The sequence below is a fragment of the Coniophora puteana genome (genome assembly GCF_000271625.1).
Source record: "Coniophora puteana RWD-64-598 SS2 unplaced genomic scaffold CONPUscaffold_23, whole genome shotgun sequence".
Classification (NCBI taxonomy): domain Eukaryota; kingdom Fungi; phylum Basidiomycota; class Agaricomycetes; order Boletales; family Coniophoraceae; genus Coniophora; species Coniophora puteana.
The window spans coordinates 139,896-154,703 of record NW_006913075.1 but is presented as its reverse complement, the minus strand read 5'-3'; the positions used below and the strand labels follow the sequence as shown (position 1 = coordinate 154,703).

The 14,808-nt window shown below is 51.7% G+C and overlaps 6 protein-coding genes across 6 annotated transcripts; all 6 read right to left on the bottom strand.

Annotated features, from left to right (window-relative positions):
* Positions 1 to 605: 605 nt before the first annotated feature.
* Positions 606 to 2,509, bottom strand: CONPUDRAFT_86066 (uncharacterized protein). Its single transcript, XM_007777598.1, has 4 exons — positions 2,221 to 2,509; positions 1,886 to 2,174; positions 814 to 1,830; positions 606 to 740 (listed from the first exon to the last, which is right to left on the bottom strand). Exons 2-3 carry the CDS (start codon positions 2,093 to 2,095, stop codon positions 889 to 891), a joined length of 1,152 nt encoding a protein of 383 aa, XP_007775788.1. The 5' UTR covers positions 2,096 to 2,174; positions 2,221 to 2,509; the 3' UTR covers positions 606 to 740; positions 814 to 888.
* Positions 2,510 to 3,334: 825 nt separating this feature from the next.
* CONPUDRAFT_94080 (NAD(P)-binding protein) lies at positions 3,335 to 4,717 on the bottom strand (the record flags this gene model as incomplete). The annotated part of the gene is made up of 9 exons (XM_007777597.1): positions 3,335 to 3,442; positions 3,498 to 3,584; positions 3,641 to 3,696; positions 3,757 to 3,832; positions 3,885 to 4,078; positions 4,129 to 4,202; positions 4,259 to 4,294; positions 4,351 to 4,517; positions 4,580 to 4,717. The coding sequence occupies 9 exons, from the start codon at positions 4,715 to 4,717 to the stop codon at positions 3,335 to 3,337; spliced, it is 936 nt and encodes a 311-aa protein (XP_007775787.1).
* Positions 4,718 to 5,224: 507 nt separating this feature from the next.
* CONPUDRAFT_86064 (glyoxal oxidase) lies at positions 5,225 to 8,041 on the bottom strand. Its single transcript, XM_007777596.1, has 4 exons — positions 7,802 to 8,041; positions 7,653 to 7,747; positions 7,041 to 7,594; positions 5,225 to 6,981 (listed from the first exon to the last, which is right to left on the bottom strand). Exons 1-4 carry the CDS (start codon positions 7,904 to 7,906, stop codon positions 5,780 to 5,782), a joined length of 1,956 nt encoding a protein of 651 aa, XP_007775786.1. The 5' UTR covers positions 7,907 to 8,041; the 3' UTR covers positions 5,225 to 5,779.
* Positions 8,042 to 9,121: 1,080 nt separating this feature from the next.
* On the bottom strand, positions 9,122 to 10,091 carry CONPUDRAFT_94078 (uncharacterized protein; the record flags this gene model as incomplete). Its single annotated transcript, XM_007777595.1, has 5 exons — positions 9,122 to 9,175; positions 9,224 to 9,745; positions 9,821 to 9,925; positions 9,983 to 10,003; positions 10,059 to 10,091. The coding sequence occupies 5 exons, from the start codon at positions 10,089 to 10,091 to the stop codon at positions 9,122 to 9,124; spliced, it is 735 nt and encodes a 244-aa protein (XP_007775785.1).
* Positions 10,092 to 10,718: 627 nt separating this feature from the next.
* On the bottom strand, positions 10,719 to 12,544 carry CONPUDRAFT_86052 (NAD(P)-binding protein). The gene is made up of 10 exons (XM_007777594.1): positions 12,466 to 12,544; positions 12,239 to 12,398; positions 12,007 to 12,173; positions 11,913 to 11,948; positions 11,776 to 11,849; positions 11,530 to 11,723; positions 11,406 to 11,478; positions 11,298 to 11,353; positions 11,150 to 11,239; positions 10,719 to 11,098 (listed from the first exon to the last, which is right to left on the bottom strand). Exons 2-10 carry the CDS (start codon positions 12,365 to 12,367, stop codon positions 10,991 to 10,993), a joined length of 927 nt encoding a protein of 308 aa, XP_007775784.1. The 5' UTR covers positions 12,368 to 12,398; positions 12,466 to 12,544; the 3' UTR covers positions 10,719 to 10,990.
* A 940-nt stretch (positions 12,545 to 13,484) lies between these two features.
* On the bottom strand, positions 13,485 to 14,442 carry CONPUDRAFT_160453 (glutathione S-transferase C-terminal-like protein; the record flags this gene model as incomplete). The annotated part of the gene is made up of 5 exons (XM_007777593.1): positions 13,485 to 13,538; positions 13,588 to 14,109; positions 14,173 to 14,277; positions 14,334 to 14,354; positions 14,410 to 14,442. The coding sequence occupies 5 exons, from the start codon at positions 14,440 to 14,442 to the stop codon at positions 13,485 to 13,487; spliced, it is 735 nt and encodes a 244-aa protein (XP_007775783.1).
* Positions 14,443 to 14,808: the final 366 nt, after the last annotated feature.

Here is a 14,808-nt window from a genome sequence, read left to right as displayed (position 1 = left end):
CAAAATAACCGATGTCAGCGGAAACCACGTTTATCAAACGTTATAAAATATCTACAAAAATCAGATAAACTTGCAGACATACCTGTAGCTCATAGATACTGCAAAAGCCCCTTCGTACAGGACAAAAGAAAGACACGAGACGGGTTCAAAGCCAAGACTAGGAGCGTGTAGCTCATATACCTGCATTTATGTGGTTCCAGGCTGACCCTAAGGAACGTGTGAGTGCCGTGTTCCCGGACCCAAATGTTAGCATGAATACTTGCTGCGCTGTGACGCACTTCTCCGCCCGAATGTAGACATCGGGACGCGCCCTGACGCGACCCTCTGCAAGGATTAGGATAAATGACTAAGCGAAGCGCACGCGGTGTGGGCGTCGCTGCTTCTCCGCCGTCATGGCGTTGAATAGGCTCGTAATATTCCACGATCAGGCGCAGTTCAAGCGATACTATGGACCTGAGCCGCTTTTAAATTTCTCAGCCTCTGGCCCGGACCCAAAGCTGCAGCCTCAGCAGTGAGTATCCAACGAACCCGGTTCAATGAATAATAGGGCGTCTTCAGACGCATCTGAGCGGCAAGACGGCTTAGAAGAGAGGAGCTCGGAGGTCGGTAAAATTTGATAGAGTTAGGTAAGCTGGACAGCTCGAAAGGCGCTAATGCGACACAATCTCGATCGCCTGGACGCCGCAGACAGGTGGCGAACCTCGCCGTCGCATCATAAACTGCATTCTGCAGCCATAACTCTAAATTTGTACAAGCAATCAAGCGCTTCAGAACGCAGATATCCATGGTTACCCCCGCGAATTGTATGCTCACCGCCAGCTGTGGTGTCGGGCTTCAACATTGTCGATTGAATGAGCCTACGACAGTTTTTTCCCGGGTCACCGTCTGTCACCCTAGGAGGTAGTGCCTGTACAACTCCGCGAGCATCCTAGAAGGCCGGCGTTCTTGTGCTTCCTGCGTGCCTGCGGACAGCATCCCCGTTTGTGCCCATGTATCAACCAACAAAGTACCCCATATAACCAACCAAGTCATCGTCCACATCCATCCCTGAATTCCGCAGACACGTTTACGCGTGCACCGCTCCCATAGCTTTTCCAAGACGACGCCGACGCTGTTCATCACGAAGAAGCCGTATACGGATGGTATGTCGCCACTTTTGCCCTGCGCGCGCATGCCAAGGTCATGCACGACCGCCGAGACCAGGAAGGCACCGATGAAGCCCCAAGGTTCCCCGAGAATGCGATTTATCGGCTGCAGGCCGAGACGCACGAAGACCTGTCTAAGGATCTGATGCCAACGGCGCCCCCAGAAGTCGCCAAGAGACGTCGCGCGCCATGGGCTGTTGAATAGCGGCGGCCACTGTGACGGGCGCTGGAAGCCTACGGTTGTCCCGAGGAGCGCGCAGGCCTGATAGGCCATGTCTATCCCGAGAAAACCGGAACATCCTGAAAGCGCAGTAATGACGAACGCATAGAGCACGCGCCGAACGAATGGGAGGGAGGGATCGAAGATGGAATGGCCAACAGTGAAACCGGTCGCAGAAAACGACGTTGCAGCCGCCGTAGAGCAGTCGATGAGGAAGACAGCAAGGAAAAGACGGAGGGTGGTCAAGCAAACGAACCGCAACCTGGACTGTTCGGGACCCTCACTGAGCACCGGCTTCCAGCCCCAATTCCACCCAACGCCGCGGCAGTTCATTAACAAGTCCAGTGAGTCTGCCATCGTTTTCATGACACCGCCTTGTCTCATGCCAAAACGATCATCGCGCACGTAAACGCGTTCTCTGAAAGCCCAGACCGTAGCTCGCAGCGACAGCCCAAACATGAGGTACTAAGGTCACCGTTAATCTCGCAGAATTTACAGGCAGGAATAAGGGCACACTTACCGAGAAAAACTGATTCATAAGCCCTTGTGTAGGATCGTACTTTTCTTCCGGTGACGGACCAGCGCTCAAGAACGTGTGCAATGTAGCCCAGTACATGACAGGTAAGAGGGCTACTCTCGCCAAGAATGTCCCGTGCCGCTGAACCAGGATAGCGAGGATAAAATAGGGAATTCCGACTGCAGCAAGGTTTCGGAGTAGAATGGAGGCCATGGTGCGTCAGCTGTGCGAGCGCGAGCGGTGGTTGTAGTAGGTATGTCCAGCGGTTGAACCGAAAGGATGTAGAGGCTGACTACAATCGTCAGCTACATACGTTCGGAATGAGCGTCATTACTCACTGTGAGATGCTCTTCCTCGCCCTATAATGCAACCCTTCGTACTAGTGGGGTGATCTGCGACGCTGAGAAGAGTACAAAGTCAAGCTGCCCAGAAGGCTGAGCAGAAAATGCCCGCGTGCCTTCATCATTCATTGTTTGGCCTACCCGAGCCCCGGTCCCTGCCTGGTCTATCGGATCTGCCGGGTCGGAGGCGAACAAGTGGACGTTAAGCGCTGTTCGTTTGATTATGAATTCGAACTATTGAATTGATGACTCCAGTTAGTGGACAAGCGCATTGAGCTAGCTTCACTCCGTGACTGGCAAACCGGTTGTCCAATTCCATGGCTGATGCACTGCAGCGGTATCCGAGAACATACGAAAGGGCGTTGACAAGGGTGGACGTTTTTCTGGAGCACTCACGGCGCTAAAATGATCGGGATCGGAGTTCCGGCTCCGGGCCGGATGTTCCCGCGCTCAGCTCTGCTTGAGCTCGACGCTTGCTCGACGCTTGTCAGTTGCTTATATTTTGCGTTACGGTGCACTACGACCACTTGAAAGTTCTCCTTGAAACACTGGTAGTAAGAAATTTTGTTAATGAAATCCGAAAACAATCTATGGTAAAATCCGACATTCAAACTTACGATTATATACAGTATATTTCCCGTATAGTTAACCTTCTTACCGTTATTCGTTTGGTTCTGTTTGTCCACTGTACTGAACCCCTTTCTACGTACGTACATGTGACTTCCGCCTTTAGCCGTCTTGCAGGGAAGTCAATTCAATCTTTCCCCACCGGGCTACATAGCTTTCAGATGCTGGGCGCCGTTACCGTCTTTTCACGCTCTTCTTCATGGTTGCATGTACCGGCTCATATCTCACCATCGCTACATATACATGTAGAAAACTGACTTCACGTAGTAGCCAGTGAGCTACTTGACTTTAGCGTCCTTTGAAAGCCTTATCACTTGCATCAAATGTGCATGTAGACCGAAGACAGAATCTGAGTGAAGTTCGACTTACAATCATCTTATGGTTCCATGGTCGGACCATGATGCATGATGGTCCACACAAGTAATTAAAGTCATCATCGACGAATATAAGGACAAGGAAACATATCAAGTAAAGAACCTGCGCATCATATGTCTTTCACCTGCTCCTCCAACCACTCCCACAATCTCGCTGCGCTGTTCGCGTCTTGAGCATGTTTAGCGGGCGTTCCGACTCGTGCCCAAGGGATAAAGTACTGGAAAGCAGCTGATATCAGCTCCGGCAGGTCAAACAATATATGGGCCACCTGCCTTTCCATTCATTGACGCTGTCTCTGGAGATGTACCAGCATAAAGCTGCGTGAGCGGGCCAAATGAGACATCACTCAGAATAACATTCTGACAACGCCATTCCATGAGCTGATTTGGTATGGCAATTTAAAAAAACCACATACTATCGCCGCATTGAAAAACGTGCCGCTGTGGCGCTGCAGCTCCGTCTTAATGGCACCTGAGAAAAGCCGTCTCTACTCAATGGTTGATTCAGAAAGCCGAATATATGACTGCTTACCCGGGTTCAACGAGGTGCTAACAATCCCCTGTTCGCCGTATCTACGAGCAAGTTCGTTTGCAAAGAGGATATTTCCCTGGTTATTCAAACATCAAATCAGCCCTTTGAAGCATTCGCTAGGTACTTACAGTCTTGCTCTGCCCATAAAGCATCATAGTGCTTCGCTTACGCCTCCCGGGCGAGTCTTTGAACGTGTCGATGTTGATGTCGCTCATCATGTGCCCGTTAGACGCTACGTTGACAACGCGGACGTCTCCTCTTGGTACCTTCTCTGCAGTGGAGAGAAGAATTGGAAGAAGTAACTTCGTGAAGTAGAAGTGGCCTGACAGTGGTCTTAGCAAGATTCAAGAGGAAACTACCAAGTAGGCTCACCAATGACGTTCGTCCCGAATTGCATATCATAGCCGTCGTCGGTAAGATAGTCAACTGGACAGTTCATGACGCCCCTATACAAAAAATCAGCAGAAAGTCGCGAGCATAGAGCAGCGTTTCATATACATACGCGTTGTTAAAGAGCACGTGCAATTCGTTCTCTTTTCTAAAATAAAAAAGTATCGGTCAGCTGGAAAACGAGTAATCGTCGGCTTGACTCACGTCAAAAACTCCTCTGCTGACGCCTTAACCTTCCGCAAGTTGGCCAGATCCAATTGCAGAAAGAGGGCTTCCTTCCCAGTAATCTCCTTGAGCTCCTCGATAGCCCGCTTAGCCTTAGCTTCATCGCGCGATGCGATGTAGACTTTCGCGTTCTTGCGTAGTAATATCTGGTAGGATTGGGTTTCCGCTTGAGATGACTGATGTATCCTAGATAACAAGACATGCTTGCCTTTGTGCATTCCTTTCCTATCCCAGCGTTGCCCCCGGTGACGACGACGACTTTGCCGGTCATATCTGGCACATCTTCTGCCGTGAACTTTGTCGTCGGTGGGAAAACCTCCGACAGAGCAGAGGGAAGACAAGGCATGGCGAATGTTGGGTGAGTACAAGCGGAAGACCAGTAGTCTGTAAAAAAGTAGGCAAAAGTGTGTAGAAACACGTAATAAGCGAACAGACCTTGGCCTTTATAAATACCCACTCTGCGGCTACCATACAGCCGCTTATGCGCAACATCTCACATGGGCTAATCTTGGGATTTGAACATACGCAAGCTTTTTGCCGAAGACTCGACAAGATACATCCCCATGCAAAGTCGCGGGCCGTGTTATATGCTCGGACAATGTTTGTCAGATCGAGCCGACGAGACGCGTCACCCTCGGCAAGAGCTAATTGGGGGACGAACCAGCCATGGAAACCGCCGAGATAAGGGCTTAGCATACATATTTGGGTGTTTTCTCACGAATGAAACACTGCGCCGAAGCCTTCACCGAAGCTGCAACTCGCAAACTTGTCATTGCGCGTACTGTAATGACCTTCCGAGCGCCACCGCTGACTATAGGTCATTACTAACATATGTAGACATATCTAAATTTAGGCTTTAGCGAAAATATGTTGAAGGTTAGGTGCATGCCTGGCCCGACCAAATATTATCATCCAGCATGTCGGTTTCTTGAACCTAGTATTAGATTCGTACCACTTCATTAATGCCAGTGAGCTCACTCATGAGCCCAGACTCAGTAGCATATCTGGGGACAATCGGAAATGAGGGCTACTGGGCTACCCTGTATGTGCTCTAGTCTTTGACAAACGAACTACTGTAGATAACGATGATATTGCTCTTGCTAATCTCGTTGAGCCACACATGGCTTTGATCAAGTCAAGTCTCATTGTTCGCGCCTGCGACTTTGACGAAGGCATAGCAATCGTAGCTATGCATATATTTGAGCCCACATGAAGATTAGATGTAATCGAGCTCAGTACACCAGCAAGACCACAGCTTGAGTTCAGTATCAGTATAGTCCCTGATGTAGAGTTGGTCCATGTATGTCACGTCGTCCATGCTATAAGAAAAACCACGTAAAGTCCAATTTTCATGATATAAAGGAAGGCACGCCTGCACCAGAGATGGAATAAAACTAGTAAGCTGCGATTAAAGGAATGCGAGGGCGGCGATAATGCCAGTGATAGAGGCTAGAACACCACCCTTGTGCATCGACGGCTGGAAAGCGCCGTTACCGCTGCCACCGACACTGCCGCCGCCGCTCGAAGTCGAGCTCGCGGGGAGAGCAGCGGCAGCCTGCGTTGGCTGGTTGGCGACCTGCCCATTACCGACGATGACCATTGTGCCGTTGCTTGGGATCCCGTTCACAACAGTGAACAGCAGTGCAGGACCCGGCTGGATCAGGTTCGGGTTCGGCGGAACCTGAGCAACGTGCAGCACGAACGAACCGTCATCGTTCACCGTATATGTGTTGTTTAGCTGCAGATGGCGCTGGCCCATGTTCATCGCGTGCGTCGAGAATCCCGGGCGCGCAAGGACAACGGTCGTGTTCGCTGCGGCGGCATTCGCACCCGGGCCGCCCTCGTACGAGCCCTTGGCGACTGTCAGGTCGAAGCCCTGTCCTCCGTACGAGAGCGTTTGGGGCACTCCTGACACGGACGGACGTACGGAGGCGGAGAAGTAGGGCGGGTAGAAGATGTCGGCGGTGTACTGAGTTGGGTAGACCACGTTTGTCTGGACGTCGAGATTTGGATTCGAGCCTGCAAGGAGGACGGAGCCGTCCGGGAGGAGAATTGCAGTGGAGTGATACATGCGAGCAATGTTCGAGCTGCCGAGGCCGGCAGTGGACCAGCGCTGTCCGGCGGGTGCCTTCGGGTTGTAGATCGCGGGCTGGGTAACGGGTCCAGAAGCAAGTGACTCAAAGTAGGGCATCTCGTCGAGCGTCTGGACGTCGAGCGTGCGGTTGGCGAAGCCAGCGGTACCGTTGGAGGCGCCATTGATGACTAGCATAGTGCCGTCGGGGAGCGTGACGAACTGGCCCATGGTGCGACCTTGCAGCATAGGATCGTCCTTGATGTACTTTGGCGAAGAGCCATCCTGCGGTTCAGGGGTGAGCTGTTGGCAGTCGGTTGTTGCGGGGTATGTCCAGGTATTGTAGTGGGGCCAAGAGTAGTCGCCATAGTAGTCATCGGGCATGTCTGTACCACCGCAGAAGAGGAGAGTAGGTATCCAGTTATTCTCTGGGGTGAGTGGCATCATGGCTGTGGCACCAGAAGCTGGGTACACTCGAACAATACCGTTGGGCATGTCAGGAAGAGCCGTCTCTTCGTTAGTGTTGTAGTCCCAGAGAACTATGAACCAGTCAAATCATTTAAGGTTCCTCGATGATGGGATAGATAAATTTCCTCACTAGTGGAGTGGTTGGCCTGGACAAGCATCTTGCCCGAGGGCATCAGGTACGAATGAGCGTAGGAGTTCAGGCCCGAGGTCTGGATCATGAACTGCATCACCGGAGGCGTACCCAGGCTCGGGAAGAACTCGTACGTCGGCTCGGCACCTCCTCCCTCGTAGGCGGGGTCGGTGTTGGGGAAGTTTCTGTTAACATACCCGCCACTGGTGAAGCCTCCGATCAGGACGATCGTACCGTTTGCGAGTGGCTCGGCGGCGGAGTACCACCGCAGCTTCTGCATGGACAGTACAGACGGATCGTCGTACCACTGGCAGTCGTCACTCGAGAAGTCGTCGCCGTTCGTGCATGGGTTAAGGAGCCGAATCGACTTGCGCCCGTCATAATCTCCGTACGCGGAGTCGAATTTTCCACCGTCAGGACTCGTCGCTCCACCGACACCTATGGCATTGTTGCCGCCAAACGTGACGAAGGACCCGTTGGGCAGATGCATACCAGAGGCACAGAATGAGTTGGTCATGATGTCCATCGGCTCGCTCTGATGCGTGTTGATGTCCCTAGTTTGTGTAGGTGTTCAGTCAGCTGTGAGGCGGGAAAGGCCACAACAGAGCTTACCAAACCGACGCCCATGCAGGGTGCCCGTTTATCTGCCCCGGGTTTCCCTCCGATTTGTCGAGGATATAGACCTTTTCCTCGTTGCCAAGGAACATCTGTTATAATAATCAGCTTCGAGGGCTATATCCGAGACACGGAGAAGTGCGCACCATCATGGCGCTAACTTGAGTATTCCCTGCCTCCATGAACGAGCCTGCTTTCTGTGCGAGCGCAGGCAACGCGGCGCCCAGGGCGACCGCAATTCCACCAAGCATAGTAGTTGAAAACGCGAACCGTTGAATGATCGAGGAATGAGTGAAAGCGGTGTCAGGCAGACCTGAACCTAGGTTGAACGACGGCGCTGGGAGTATGGATGTTGAAGAGAACGAAGTGAGCCTCGGGGTACCGGGATGATTGGTGATACTTATACTGACACCCATGTCCTGCCTGCTTTTATCCATGAGGCGATTTGCATCCCCTGCACTGTTTGATCCGATTGAACTTCTCGCTGGTGTTGGTGAGCGGCTCATTAACCCCGAGTATAGCTTGGCAGCTTAGTCACTTGGTAGCAGATTCAGCACTGGGGAAACGGGGAGAGGTTCGCCGCGTGAGAAGGTTCGCCAAGATACCAGTGACCACGAGAGCTCAGAGAACCAAGGACGCCAATAGTGAACATAACGAGGCTTCTATGAGCTTGAAGGCATGCAGAGATGATGGCGAGATGGGTGGAAGAGGGAGGGGCGGAAACTTATGAACCCCGGCAGTTCTCGACGGAGATGTCAGCCTGGTTTTGGTACACGTGGTGTAGCACATATTAGTAACCGTGGGTCACTGAGTATTGATACCTCTTGACGTCGAGCGCTGAGTTGATGACTCAGTGAAAGATCCTGTCCGGGCAGAAATCACCGTTAGATACTTTCAAATGAATGAGTTCAGGAGCAAACATAGTGCGGTTCCTACCGGTCCGGACAGATGTTGTTGAAAACGGAGGCGAACTTGATATGATATCATGATGCGGGGAGAACCATCAGAAAATGTGCCCGTTCGAAACCAGTCGCTACAGAAAAACCAATACAAAGGATGCATATCGTAAACGTTAACGTTAGGACAGTGTGCACCAGCTCGGTACCCGTAGACTCCCGAGTCCCGTGAACTTCGGAGGAGCTTTAAAGTTCAAAGACAGGGGTTTGTGACTTATTCGGCCACGGCGACAACCATGCTACATCACTGCGACGGTTGAACGTTGAACGTTGAGGCTTTCTTCTGGGCTATATAGCACTAACGGGCTGTTATGGATCACAAACCCACCCTTGTCTGTGCTGTTGTGCCTCTTTGATCTGTCATCCAAGACAAGTTACTCCCAACTGACTGCCGAGTCTTGAGCTATAGTACACAAAAACTAGTCTCAACTGATGGTTGTTATATATTCCTTATGTGCAGTGTACTTCGGATCCAGATTCACCAAGCAAGCCCTGCTACAATTCCACATATTACTCACGGACGTGAGCCGCGACCTTCTTGCTCCAGTATACTACGTTAAGGTCCTGTATAGAGTCAGCAAACACGACTTTTCGGAGTCAAGAGCATCTTACCTCATACCAAGTCGCCTTGACACTCGGGCGCCCCAGAAGACGGTCCGCGTAGGCGGTGAACCTTGCCAGCTCCGGACTTTCCAGAGCACGGCTCGCAGCGGCAATATGCTGTTCCCTACCATACTCCTTCTCGCCGATACCCTTGTCTATGATGAGCCGGATGCGAGCCCACATCGGGGCAAACGCCGCATCCGCAATCGTGAACTCGTCTCCGAGCGCATACTGACCCTGTACATTCTTGGGAAGGATCATCTGAAGCGTCTTCAGTACCTCGAATATCTCGTGAGGCGGCGCGCCGTCTTGCATCCAAGCGAAGAGGGGAGGCCAAAGCTTGGTATCGAGCAATTTGACAAAAAGGCGCGCTGTGGCGCGCTTCACGGGGTCTTTGGGAAGCAGCCCGGCGGCGGACGGGAAGAGCTCGGCAATAAACTCGAGTATAACAGCAGACTCGCTAATCTTGGTCGACTCTGTGGACGGCTGTTCAGGCGGGACAGCTGGTCCTCCATAAGCGATGACTGGGACCTACAGTATAAGCATGAAAGAGTTTAGTATACTCAGAGGGACTGCCATACGGCGAGTTGAAAAGGGTGCACGTACGAGCGTGGTAATCGGGCTCGCGTGGAAGAACCAGTCAGGCTTGTTCTCAAAGTCGACATCGCAATCCGTATATTCGGCATTAGCTTCGTGAAGAGCTATAGCTGTCTGAGAAGTCGTGGCCTGTGAGTATCGAGAATGTAAGAAATGTGTGAGACAGCCTACCCTTTGCGCAAATACGCTGATCTGATTCGGTACCGTGAGTATACCGTTACGACTTCACTTGAACCGGAGAACATACCTTGCTCCCGTAGTGAGTAATTTGTTCAGGCATGACTTGAGAGTAGCTGAAGAGCGGGAAGATGGCCGTTGGATATGAAGATAGCTTCAATATCTAACATAGTCCACCTTTTATACCTCCCGCAGAAGATAAAGGTACTTGGCCGTCGCCTTTAATTACCAAGGCAAAAGCACCGTTAGTAAGCTGGCTATCCCAGGTTTGATGTAAAGATAGGACCTTCCGTGAAGTCGAGTCACAAATTGGGTGATTTCTAAGAAGTTTCTGACAAATACCCAGAGATTGCGGGCGTTAACGCTCGACGAGCTGTGTTTGTCAGCCTCAGAATCCTGATCACAAGGCCATGTCTCAAACATATTTGGGTGTCGCGAAGAATTAAGGAAACTTAGCTTGCCCCTAGTCACCTCGGGCTTTAAGCCCAACGACCAACGATTTCAACCGCTCTGACAAGTGATCACCCCGTATTTAGCTACTGTATGTTAGATTACCATGACATCAGGGAAGAACGGTGACTTATATGCCCCTCACCTGGCCCTCCAGCCAATCCCACAGCTTGGATGCCTTGTCCATACCCCGAGCATACTTGGCCGGCTTTCCAACTCGCGTCCATATGCATAGGATCAGGTACTACATAAGAATTAATATGACTATTGAGAAAGCGAACGGTTTGTACGTAACGCACCTTCCCATTCATCGATGCGGGGATGTGCCAGCATACAGGTGCGTGAGTGGACTAAATGAGACGTCCTACAATAAGAGCGACCTTGTAAATGATTGAATGCGTAAGTTTTACTAATCTACGCGGTGGATGAGGATACCTCATCACAACGTTAAGATAAGGTATCATTATAAATACAAACGCTAGAAACGTTAAACGTCAGCCTGTTATAGGCTACCACGCGCGGAAACCTATCCATACGCGAAGGGAGCGCGACTCATATATCTTTCACTTGCTCCTCCAACCAATCCCACAGCTTAGCTGCCTTGTCCGAATCTTGAGCGTACTTGGCCGGCGCTCCGACACGCGCCCAGGGGATCAGGTACTGCCCGGGGGTTCAGCTTCCATCTAAGCGAGTAAACTGCGTGAGATGCACCTTTCCGTTCATTGCTGCGGCTTCCGGGGACGTACCGGCGTACAGCTGTGTGAGCGGGCCAAAGGAGACGTCCTTAAGGACGAGCCAGTTCTGTGAGCGAGACGATGTGTAAGCAGCGTCCGTCTGCGACGTGGCTGGGATAACACACCAGAATAGCTGTGAGAGCCGCGCCGCTGTGGCGTTGAAGCTCTGTCTTTATGGCACCTGGATACCTTTCGTCAGGAGACTGCTGTATACATCGCAAATATCTGCTCACCCGGATTGAGAGAGATGCTGACGATCCGATGGCCATACCTCCGGGCGAGCTCGTTCGAAAGGAGAATGTTTCCCTGTGCGATGACAAGTCAGTGTGAAGCAAAGCAGGCAAAATATGTGCTCACAGTCTTACTCTGCCCATAGAGCAGCTCGGTCCTCCGCTTCCTGCGAGCGGGCGAGTCCTTCAACAATTCAAACTTGACGTCGCTAAATAGATGGGCGTTGGACGCTACGTTGACGACGCGGACGGATCCTTTGGGCGCCTTCTCCGCTGTGGAAAGAATGACGGGGAGGAGTAACTTCGTGAAGTAGAAGTGACCTGGCTCTTATTTCAGACATTGCAAAGTGTCAAAGCATGGATATGAGCTCACCGAGGACGTTGGTCCCGAACTGCATGTCGTAGCCGTCGTCGGTGACATAGTCGATGGGGCAGCTCATGACGCCACTACCGAAAGAAGAATTAGGAAGAGTCAGCAAAAACACCGAAAAGGTGGCACTGGAGACGTACGCGTTGTTAAACAGTACATGAAGCTCGCTCTCCTTCCTATATCCATGCATATACAGTCAGCCTGAAACCGAAACGACATCTCTTTCGCCCTTACGAAAGAAACTCCTCCGCGGACGTCTTGACCTTGCGCAAGTTGGCCAGATCCAGACGGAGAAAAAGCGCCTCCTTCCCTGTGACCCCCTTCAGCTCCTCTATCGCGCGTTTGGCCTTTGCCTCGTCACGCGACGCTATGTAGACCTTTGCGTTCTTGCCGAGCAGTATCTATTTACCAGGCAAACCCAGTCAATATCCTGGAGACAGGTGCAGAGGTAAGCCATGAACATTACCTTCGTGCACTCCTTCCCTATCCCTGCATTCCCCCCAGTGACGATGACAACTTTGCCCGTCATATCCGGCACATCGTCCGCGGTGAACTTGGTCGCGGGCGGGAAGAGTTCCGAGAGGAAAGATGGCATGATGGCAGGAAGCAAAGGGTATAAAAAGCAGCTATTGCAGAATGGGCAGATAGCAGTGAGAACACAGAAGTTTCACGAGCTCAGGGTTTTATACTCACCCCCTAATCTTCCCCGCCGTCGGCTCCCCGCGAACGGTTCACATAGCCTAATGGCGAAGAGGTTAGCTTCGAACATACGCAAGCCTCTTCGCCGGGGCAGCATACAATTTCTGGCTGTTCGAGATTTATCAGCGCGCACTTGACGCTGTCGCGTACGCACATACTTACTGCCGTTTATCACGTCGTGCCGAGGAGACGCGTCATGCATTCATGTCAGTGGGAACCCGGGGAAGGCACACGCTCGGCGGCGATTGCCGCTTTAACTATCACTGACGGGCGTTTCCGAAACCATGTATGGTAAATAGCGCTTTCGCACACTTTCTATGAACGCCTTTCACGATACCATTTTTAAATAACAAAAGGTATAGTACTGTACCTACACGACCGTAGGTTCGTCACGCCTCACGCTTGACCTGTCAAATGAACTTAAGACCTGGTTCGTCACCCATCACAAAAGATAATGAACCTCCCCGCGTGACGAAAAATACTAATCCTCTTAACTTATATTCTGATGTAGTACTGAATTTCAGATTTTTGAGACCCTTACTGGCACGACCACAGTCGACTGGAGATGTGATGTCGAGCTCCTCACTGGCAGGCTTCAGTGAGTCGGTCATACCGGTCTGGCAAGGACTTGAGACACCTGTATATAAGCCTAACGGACAAGCAATACAGTCGTTGTAAAAGGTGTGTCCACATTGCCTGCTTCTCCTTCCAATGAAACACCCTCTTCACCTTCGTTGTCCTCAGCAATAATGCCTTGATGATGTCACCAAACTGTGACCCTAGTTCAAAATCACGCGTTCGCCGGACATTTGAACTTCAGCCTCGGCGGAACTTATCTTGATTTCATGTCACGCAGAAATCCCTTGAACCTACGGTCGTGTAGGTACAGTACACACATGCCTATACATAGTACATCATTTCAGCTGACCGTCGATCAGTCTATATTCTGTATGCGTAGAATCATCTTTGGACCCAGGCTCACCAGACCGAGTGCATTGCTACAATTCCTCATATTACTCGTGGGCATGAGCCGCAGCCTTCTTGGACCAATATACAACGTTAAGGTCCTATATAGAGTCAGCAAATACACACCTTTTCCGAGTCAATAACACTTACCTCATACCAAGTCGCCTTGACACTCGGGCGCTCCAGAAGGCGATCCGCGTAGGCGACGAACCTCGCCAACTCGGGGCTTTCCAGCGCGCGACTCGCAGCGGCAATGTGCTCCTCCCTGCCCCACTCCTTCGCCCCGATACCCTTGCCTACGATGAGCCGGATGCGCGCCCACATCGGGGCAAGCGCCGCATCCGCGATCGTGAACTCGTCTCCAACCGCATACTTACCCTGCCCATCCTCGGGAAGCAGCGTCTGCAGCGTCTGCAGCACCTCGAATATCTCATCCGGCGGCGCGCCGTCTTGCATCCACGCGAACTGGGGCGGCACAAGCTTCGTATCGAGCAGCTTGACGAAAAGGCGTGCGGCGGCGCGCTTCACGGGATCCTTGGGCAGAAGCCCGGCGGCGGACGGGAAGAGCTCAGCGATGAACTCGAGTATAACGGCCGACTCGCTGATCTTGGCCGACTCTGCGGAAGGCTGCTCGGGTGGGGCAACTGGTCCTCCATAAGCGATCACAGGGACCTAGTATAAGTATGACAGAAATCAGTCTCAGGTGTACTTGGCAAGTCGAAGATGCGCTCGTACCAGCGTGGTCACCGGGCTTGCGCGGAAGAACCAGTCAGGCTTATTGTCAAAGTCGACATCGCAGTCGGTATACTCGGCGTTGACCTCACGGAGAGCTATGGCCGTCTGAGGATGTATGGCTCGTTAGTGACGAGAACAAAATACCTGGCGATGCAACCTACTCTTTGCGCGAATACGCTGATCTGGTTCATAATTGTGAGTATACTGTGACAAGTGTCTCTGAATCGACAGATTTACCTTGCTTCCGTAGTGAGTGAGTTGCTCAGGCATAATTGGAGAAGGGTTGACGAACAGAAATATGGATGTGAGTGTGAAGATAACTTGGACCGCTAACGCAGTCTCCCCTTTATACTTAATTGTCACGTCCTGCACATCGGTTTTGATCACTAAGGCAAAGTCAGAGTTCTCCCATAGTTGACGACATTAGGCCCGGTCCGCGAAACAACATAGACGCTGCGCTGGATGACAAACCGAGTGATTTCTCAGAATATTCTGACAAATACGCAGCACTTACGGTCTCATGCGGTCTGCGAGGGAGCAAACGTGAATTATAACATACGAAACCGCAGCCCGGAACCGCGATCAGGGCTACATCATGCATTATAGTGGCTTCAGATTCACACTGGTGTGCCCGTT

Excerpts from the sequence above, each read along its gene's own strand:
- CONPUDRAFT_86066 (XM_007777598.1), bottom strand. The coding sequence starts at position 2,095 with ATGGCCTCCATTCTACTCCGAAACCTTGCTGCAGTCGGAATTCCCTAT. Across the intron at positions 1,831-1,885 it reads TTATGAATCAGTTTTTCTCG|TACCTCATGTTTGGGCTGTC; the intron begins GTAAGTGTGCCC and ends CGGTGACCTTAG.
- CONPUDRAFT_86064 (XM_007777596.1), bottom strand. The coding sequence starts at position 7,906 with ATGCTTGGTGGAATTGCGGTCGCCCTGGGCGCCGCGTTGCCTGCGCTC. Across the intron at positions 7,595-7,652 it reads CCTGCATGGGCGTCGGTTTG|GGACATCAACACGCATCAGA; the intron begins GTAAGCTCTGTT and ends TACACAAACTAG. Across the intron at positions 6,982-7,040 it reads CCAGGCCAACCACTCCACTA|TTCTCTGGGACTACAACACT; the intron begins GTGAGGAAATTT and ends ACTGGTTCATAG.
- CONPUDRAFT_86052 (XM_007777594.1), bottom strand. The coding sequence starts at position 12,367 with ATGCCATCTTTCCTCTCGGAACTCTTCCCGCCCGCGACCAAGTTCACC. Across the intron at positions 11,850-11,912 it reads CATGTACTGTTTAACAACGC|TGGCGTCATGAGCTGCCCCA; the intron begins GTACGTCTCCAG and ends TTCTTTCGGTAG. Across the intron at positions 11,479-11,529 it reads TCTATGGGCAGAGTAAGACT|GGAAACATTCTCCTTTCGAA; the intron begins GTGAGCACATAT and ends GTCATCGCACAG.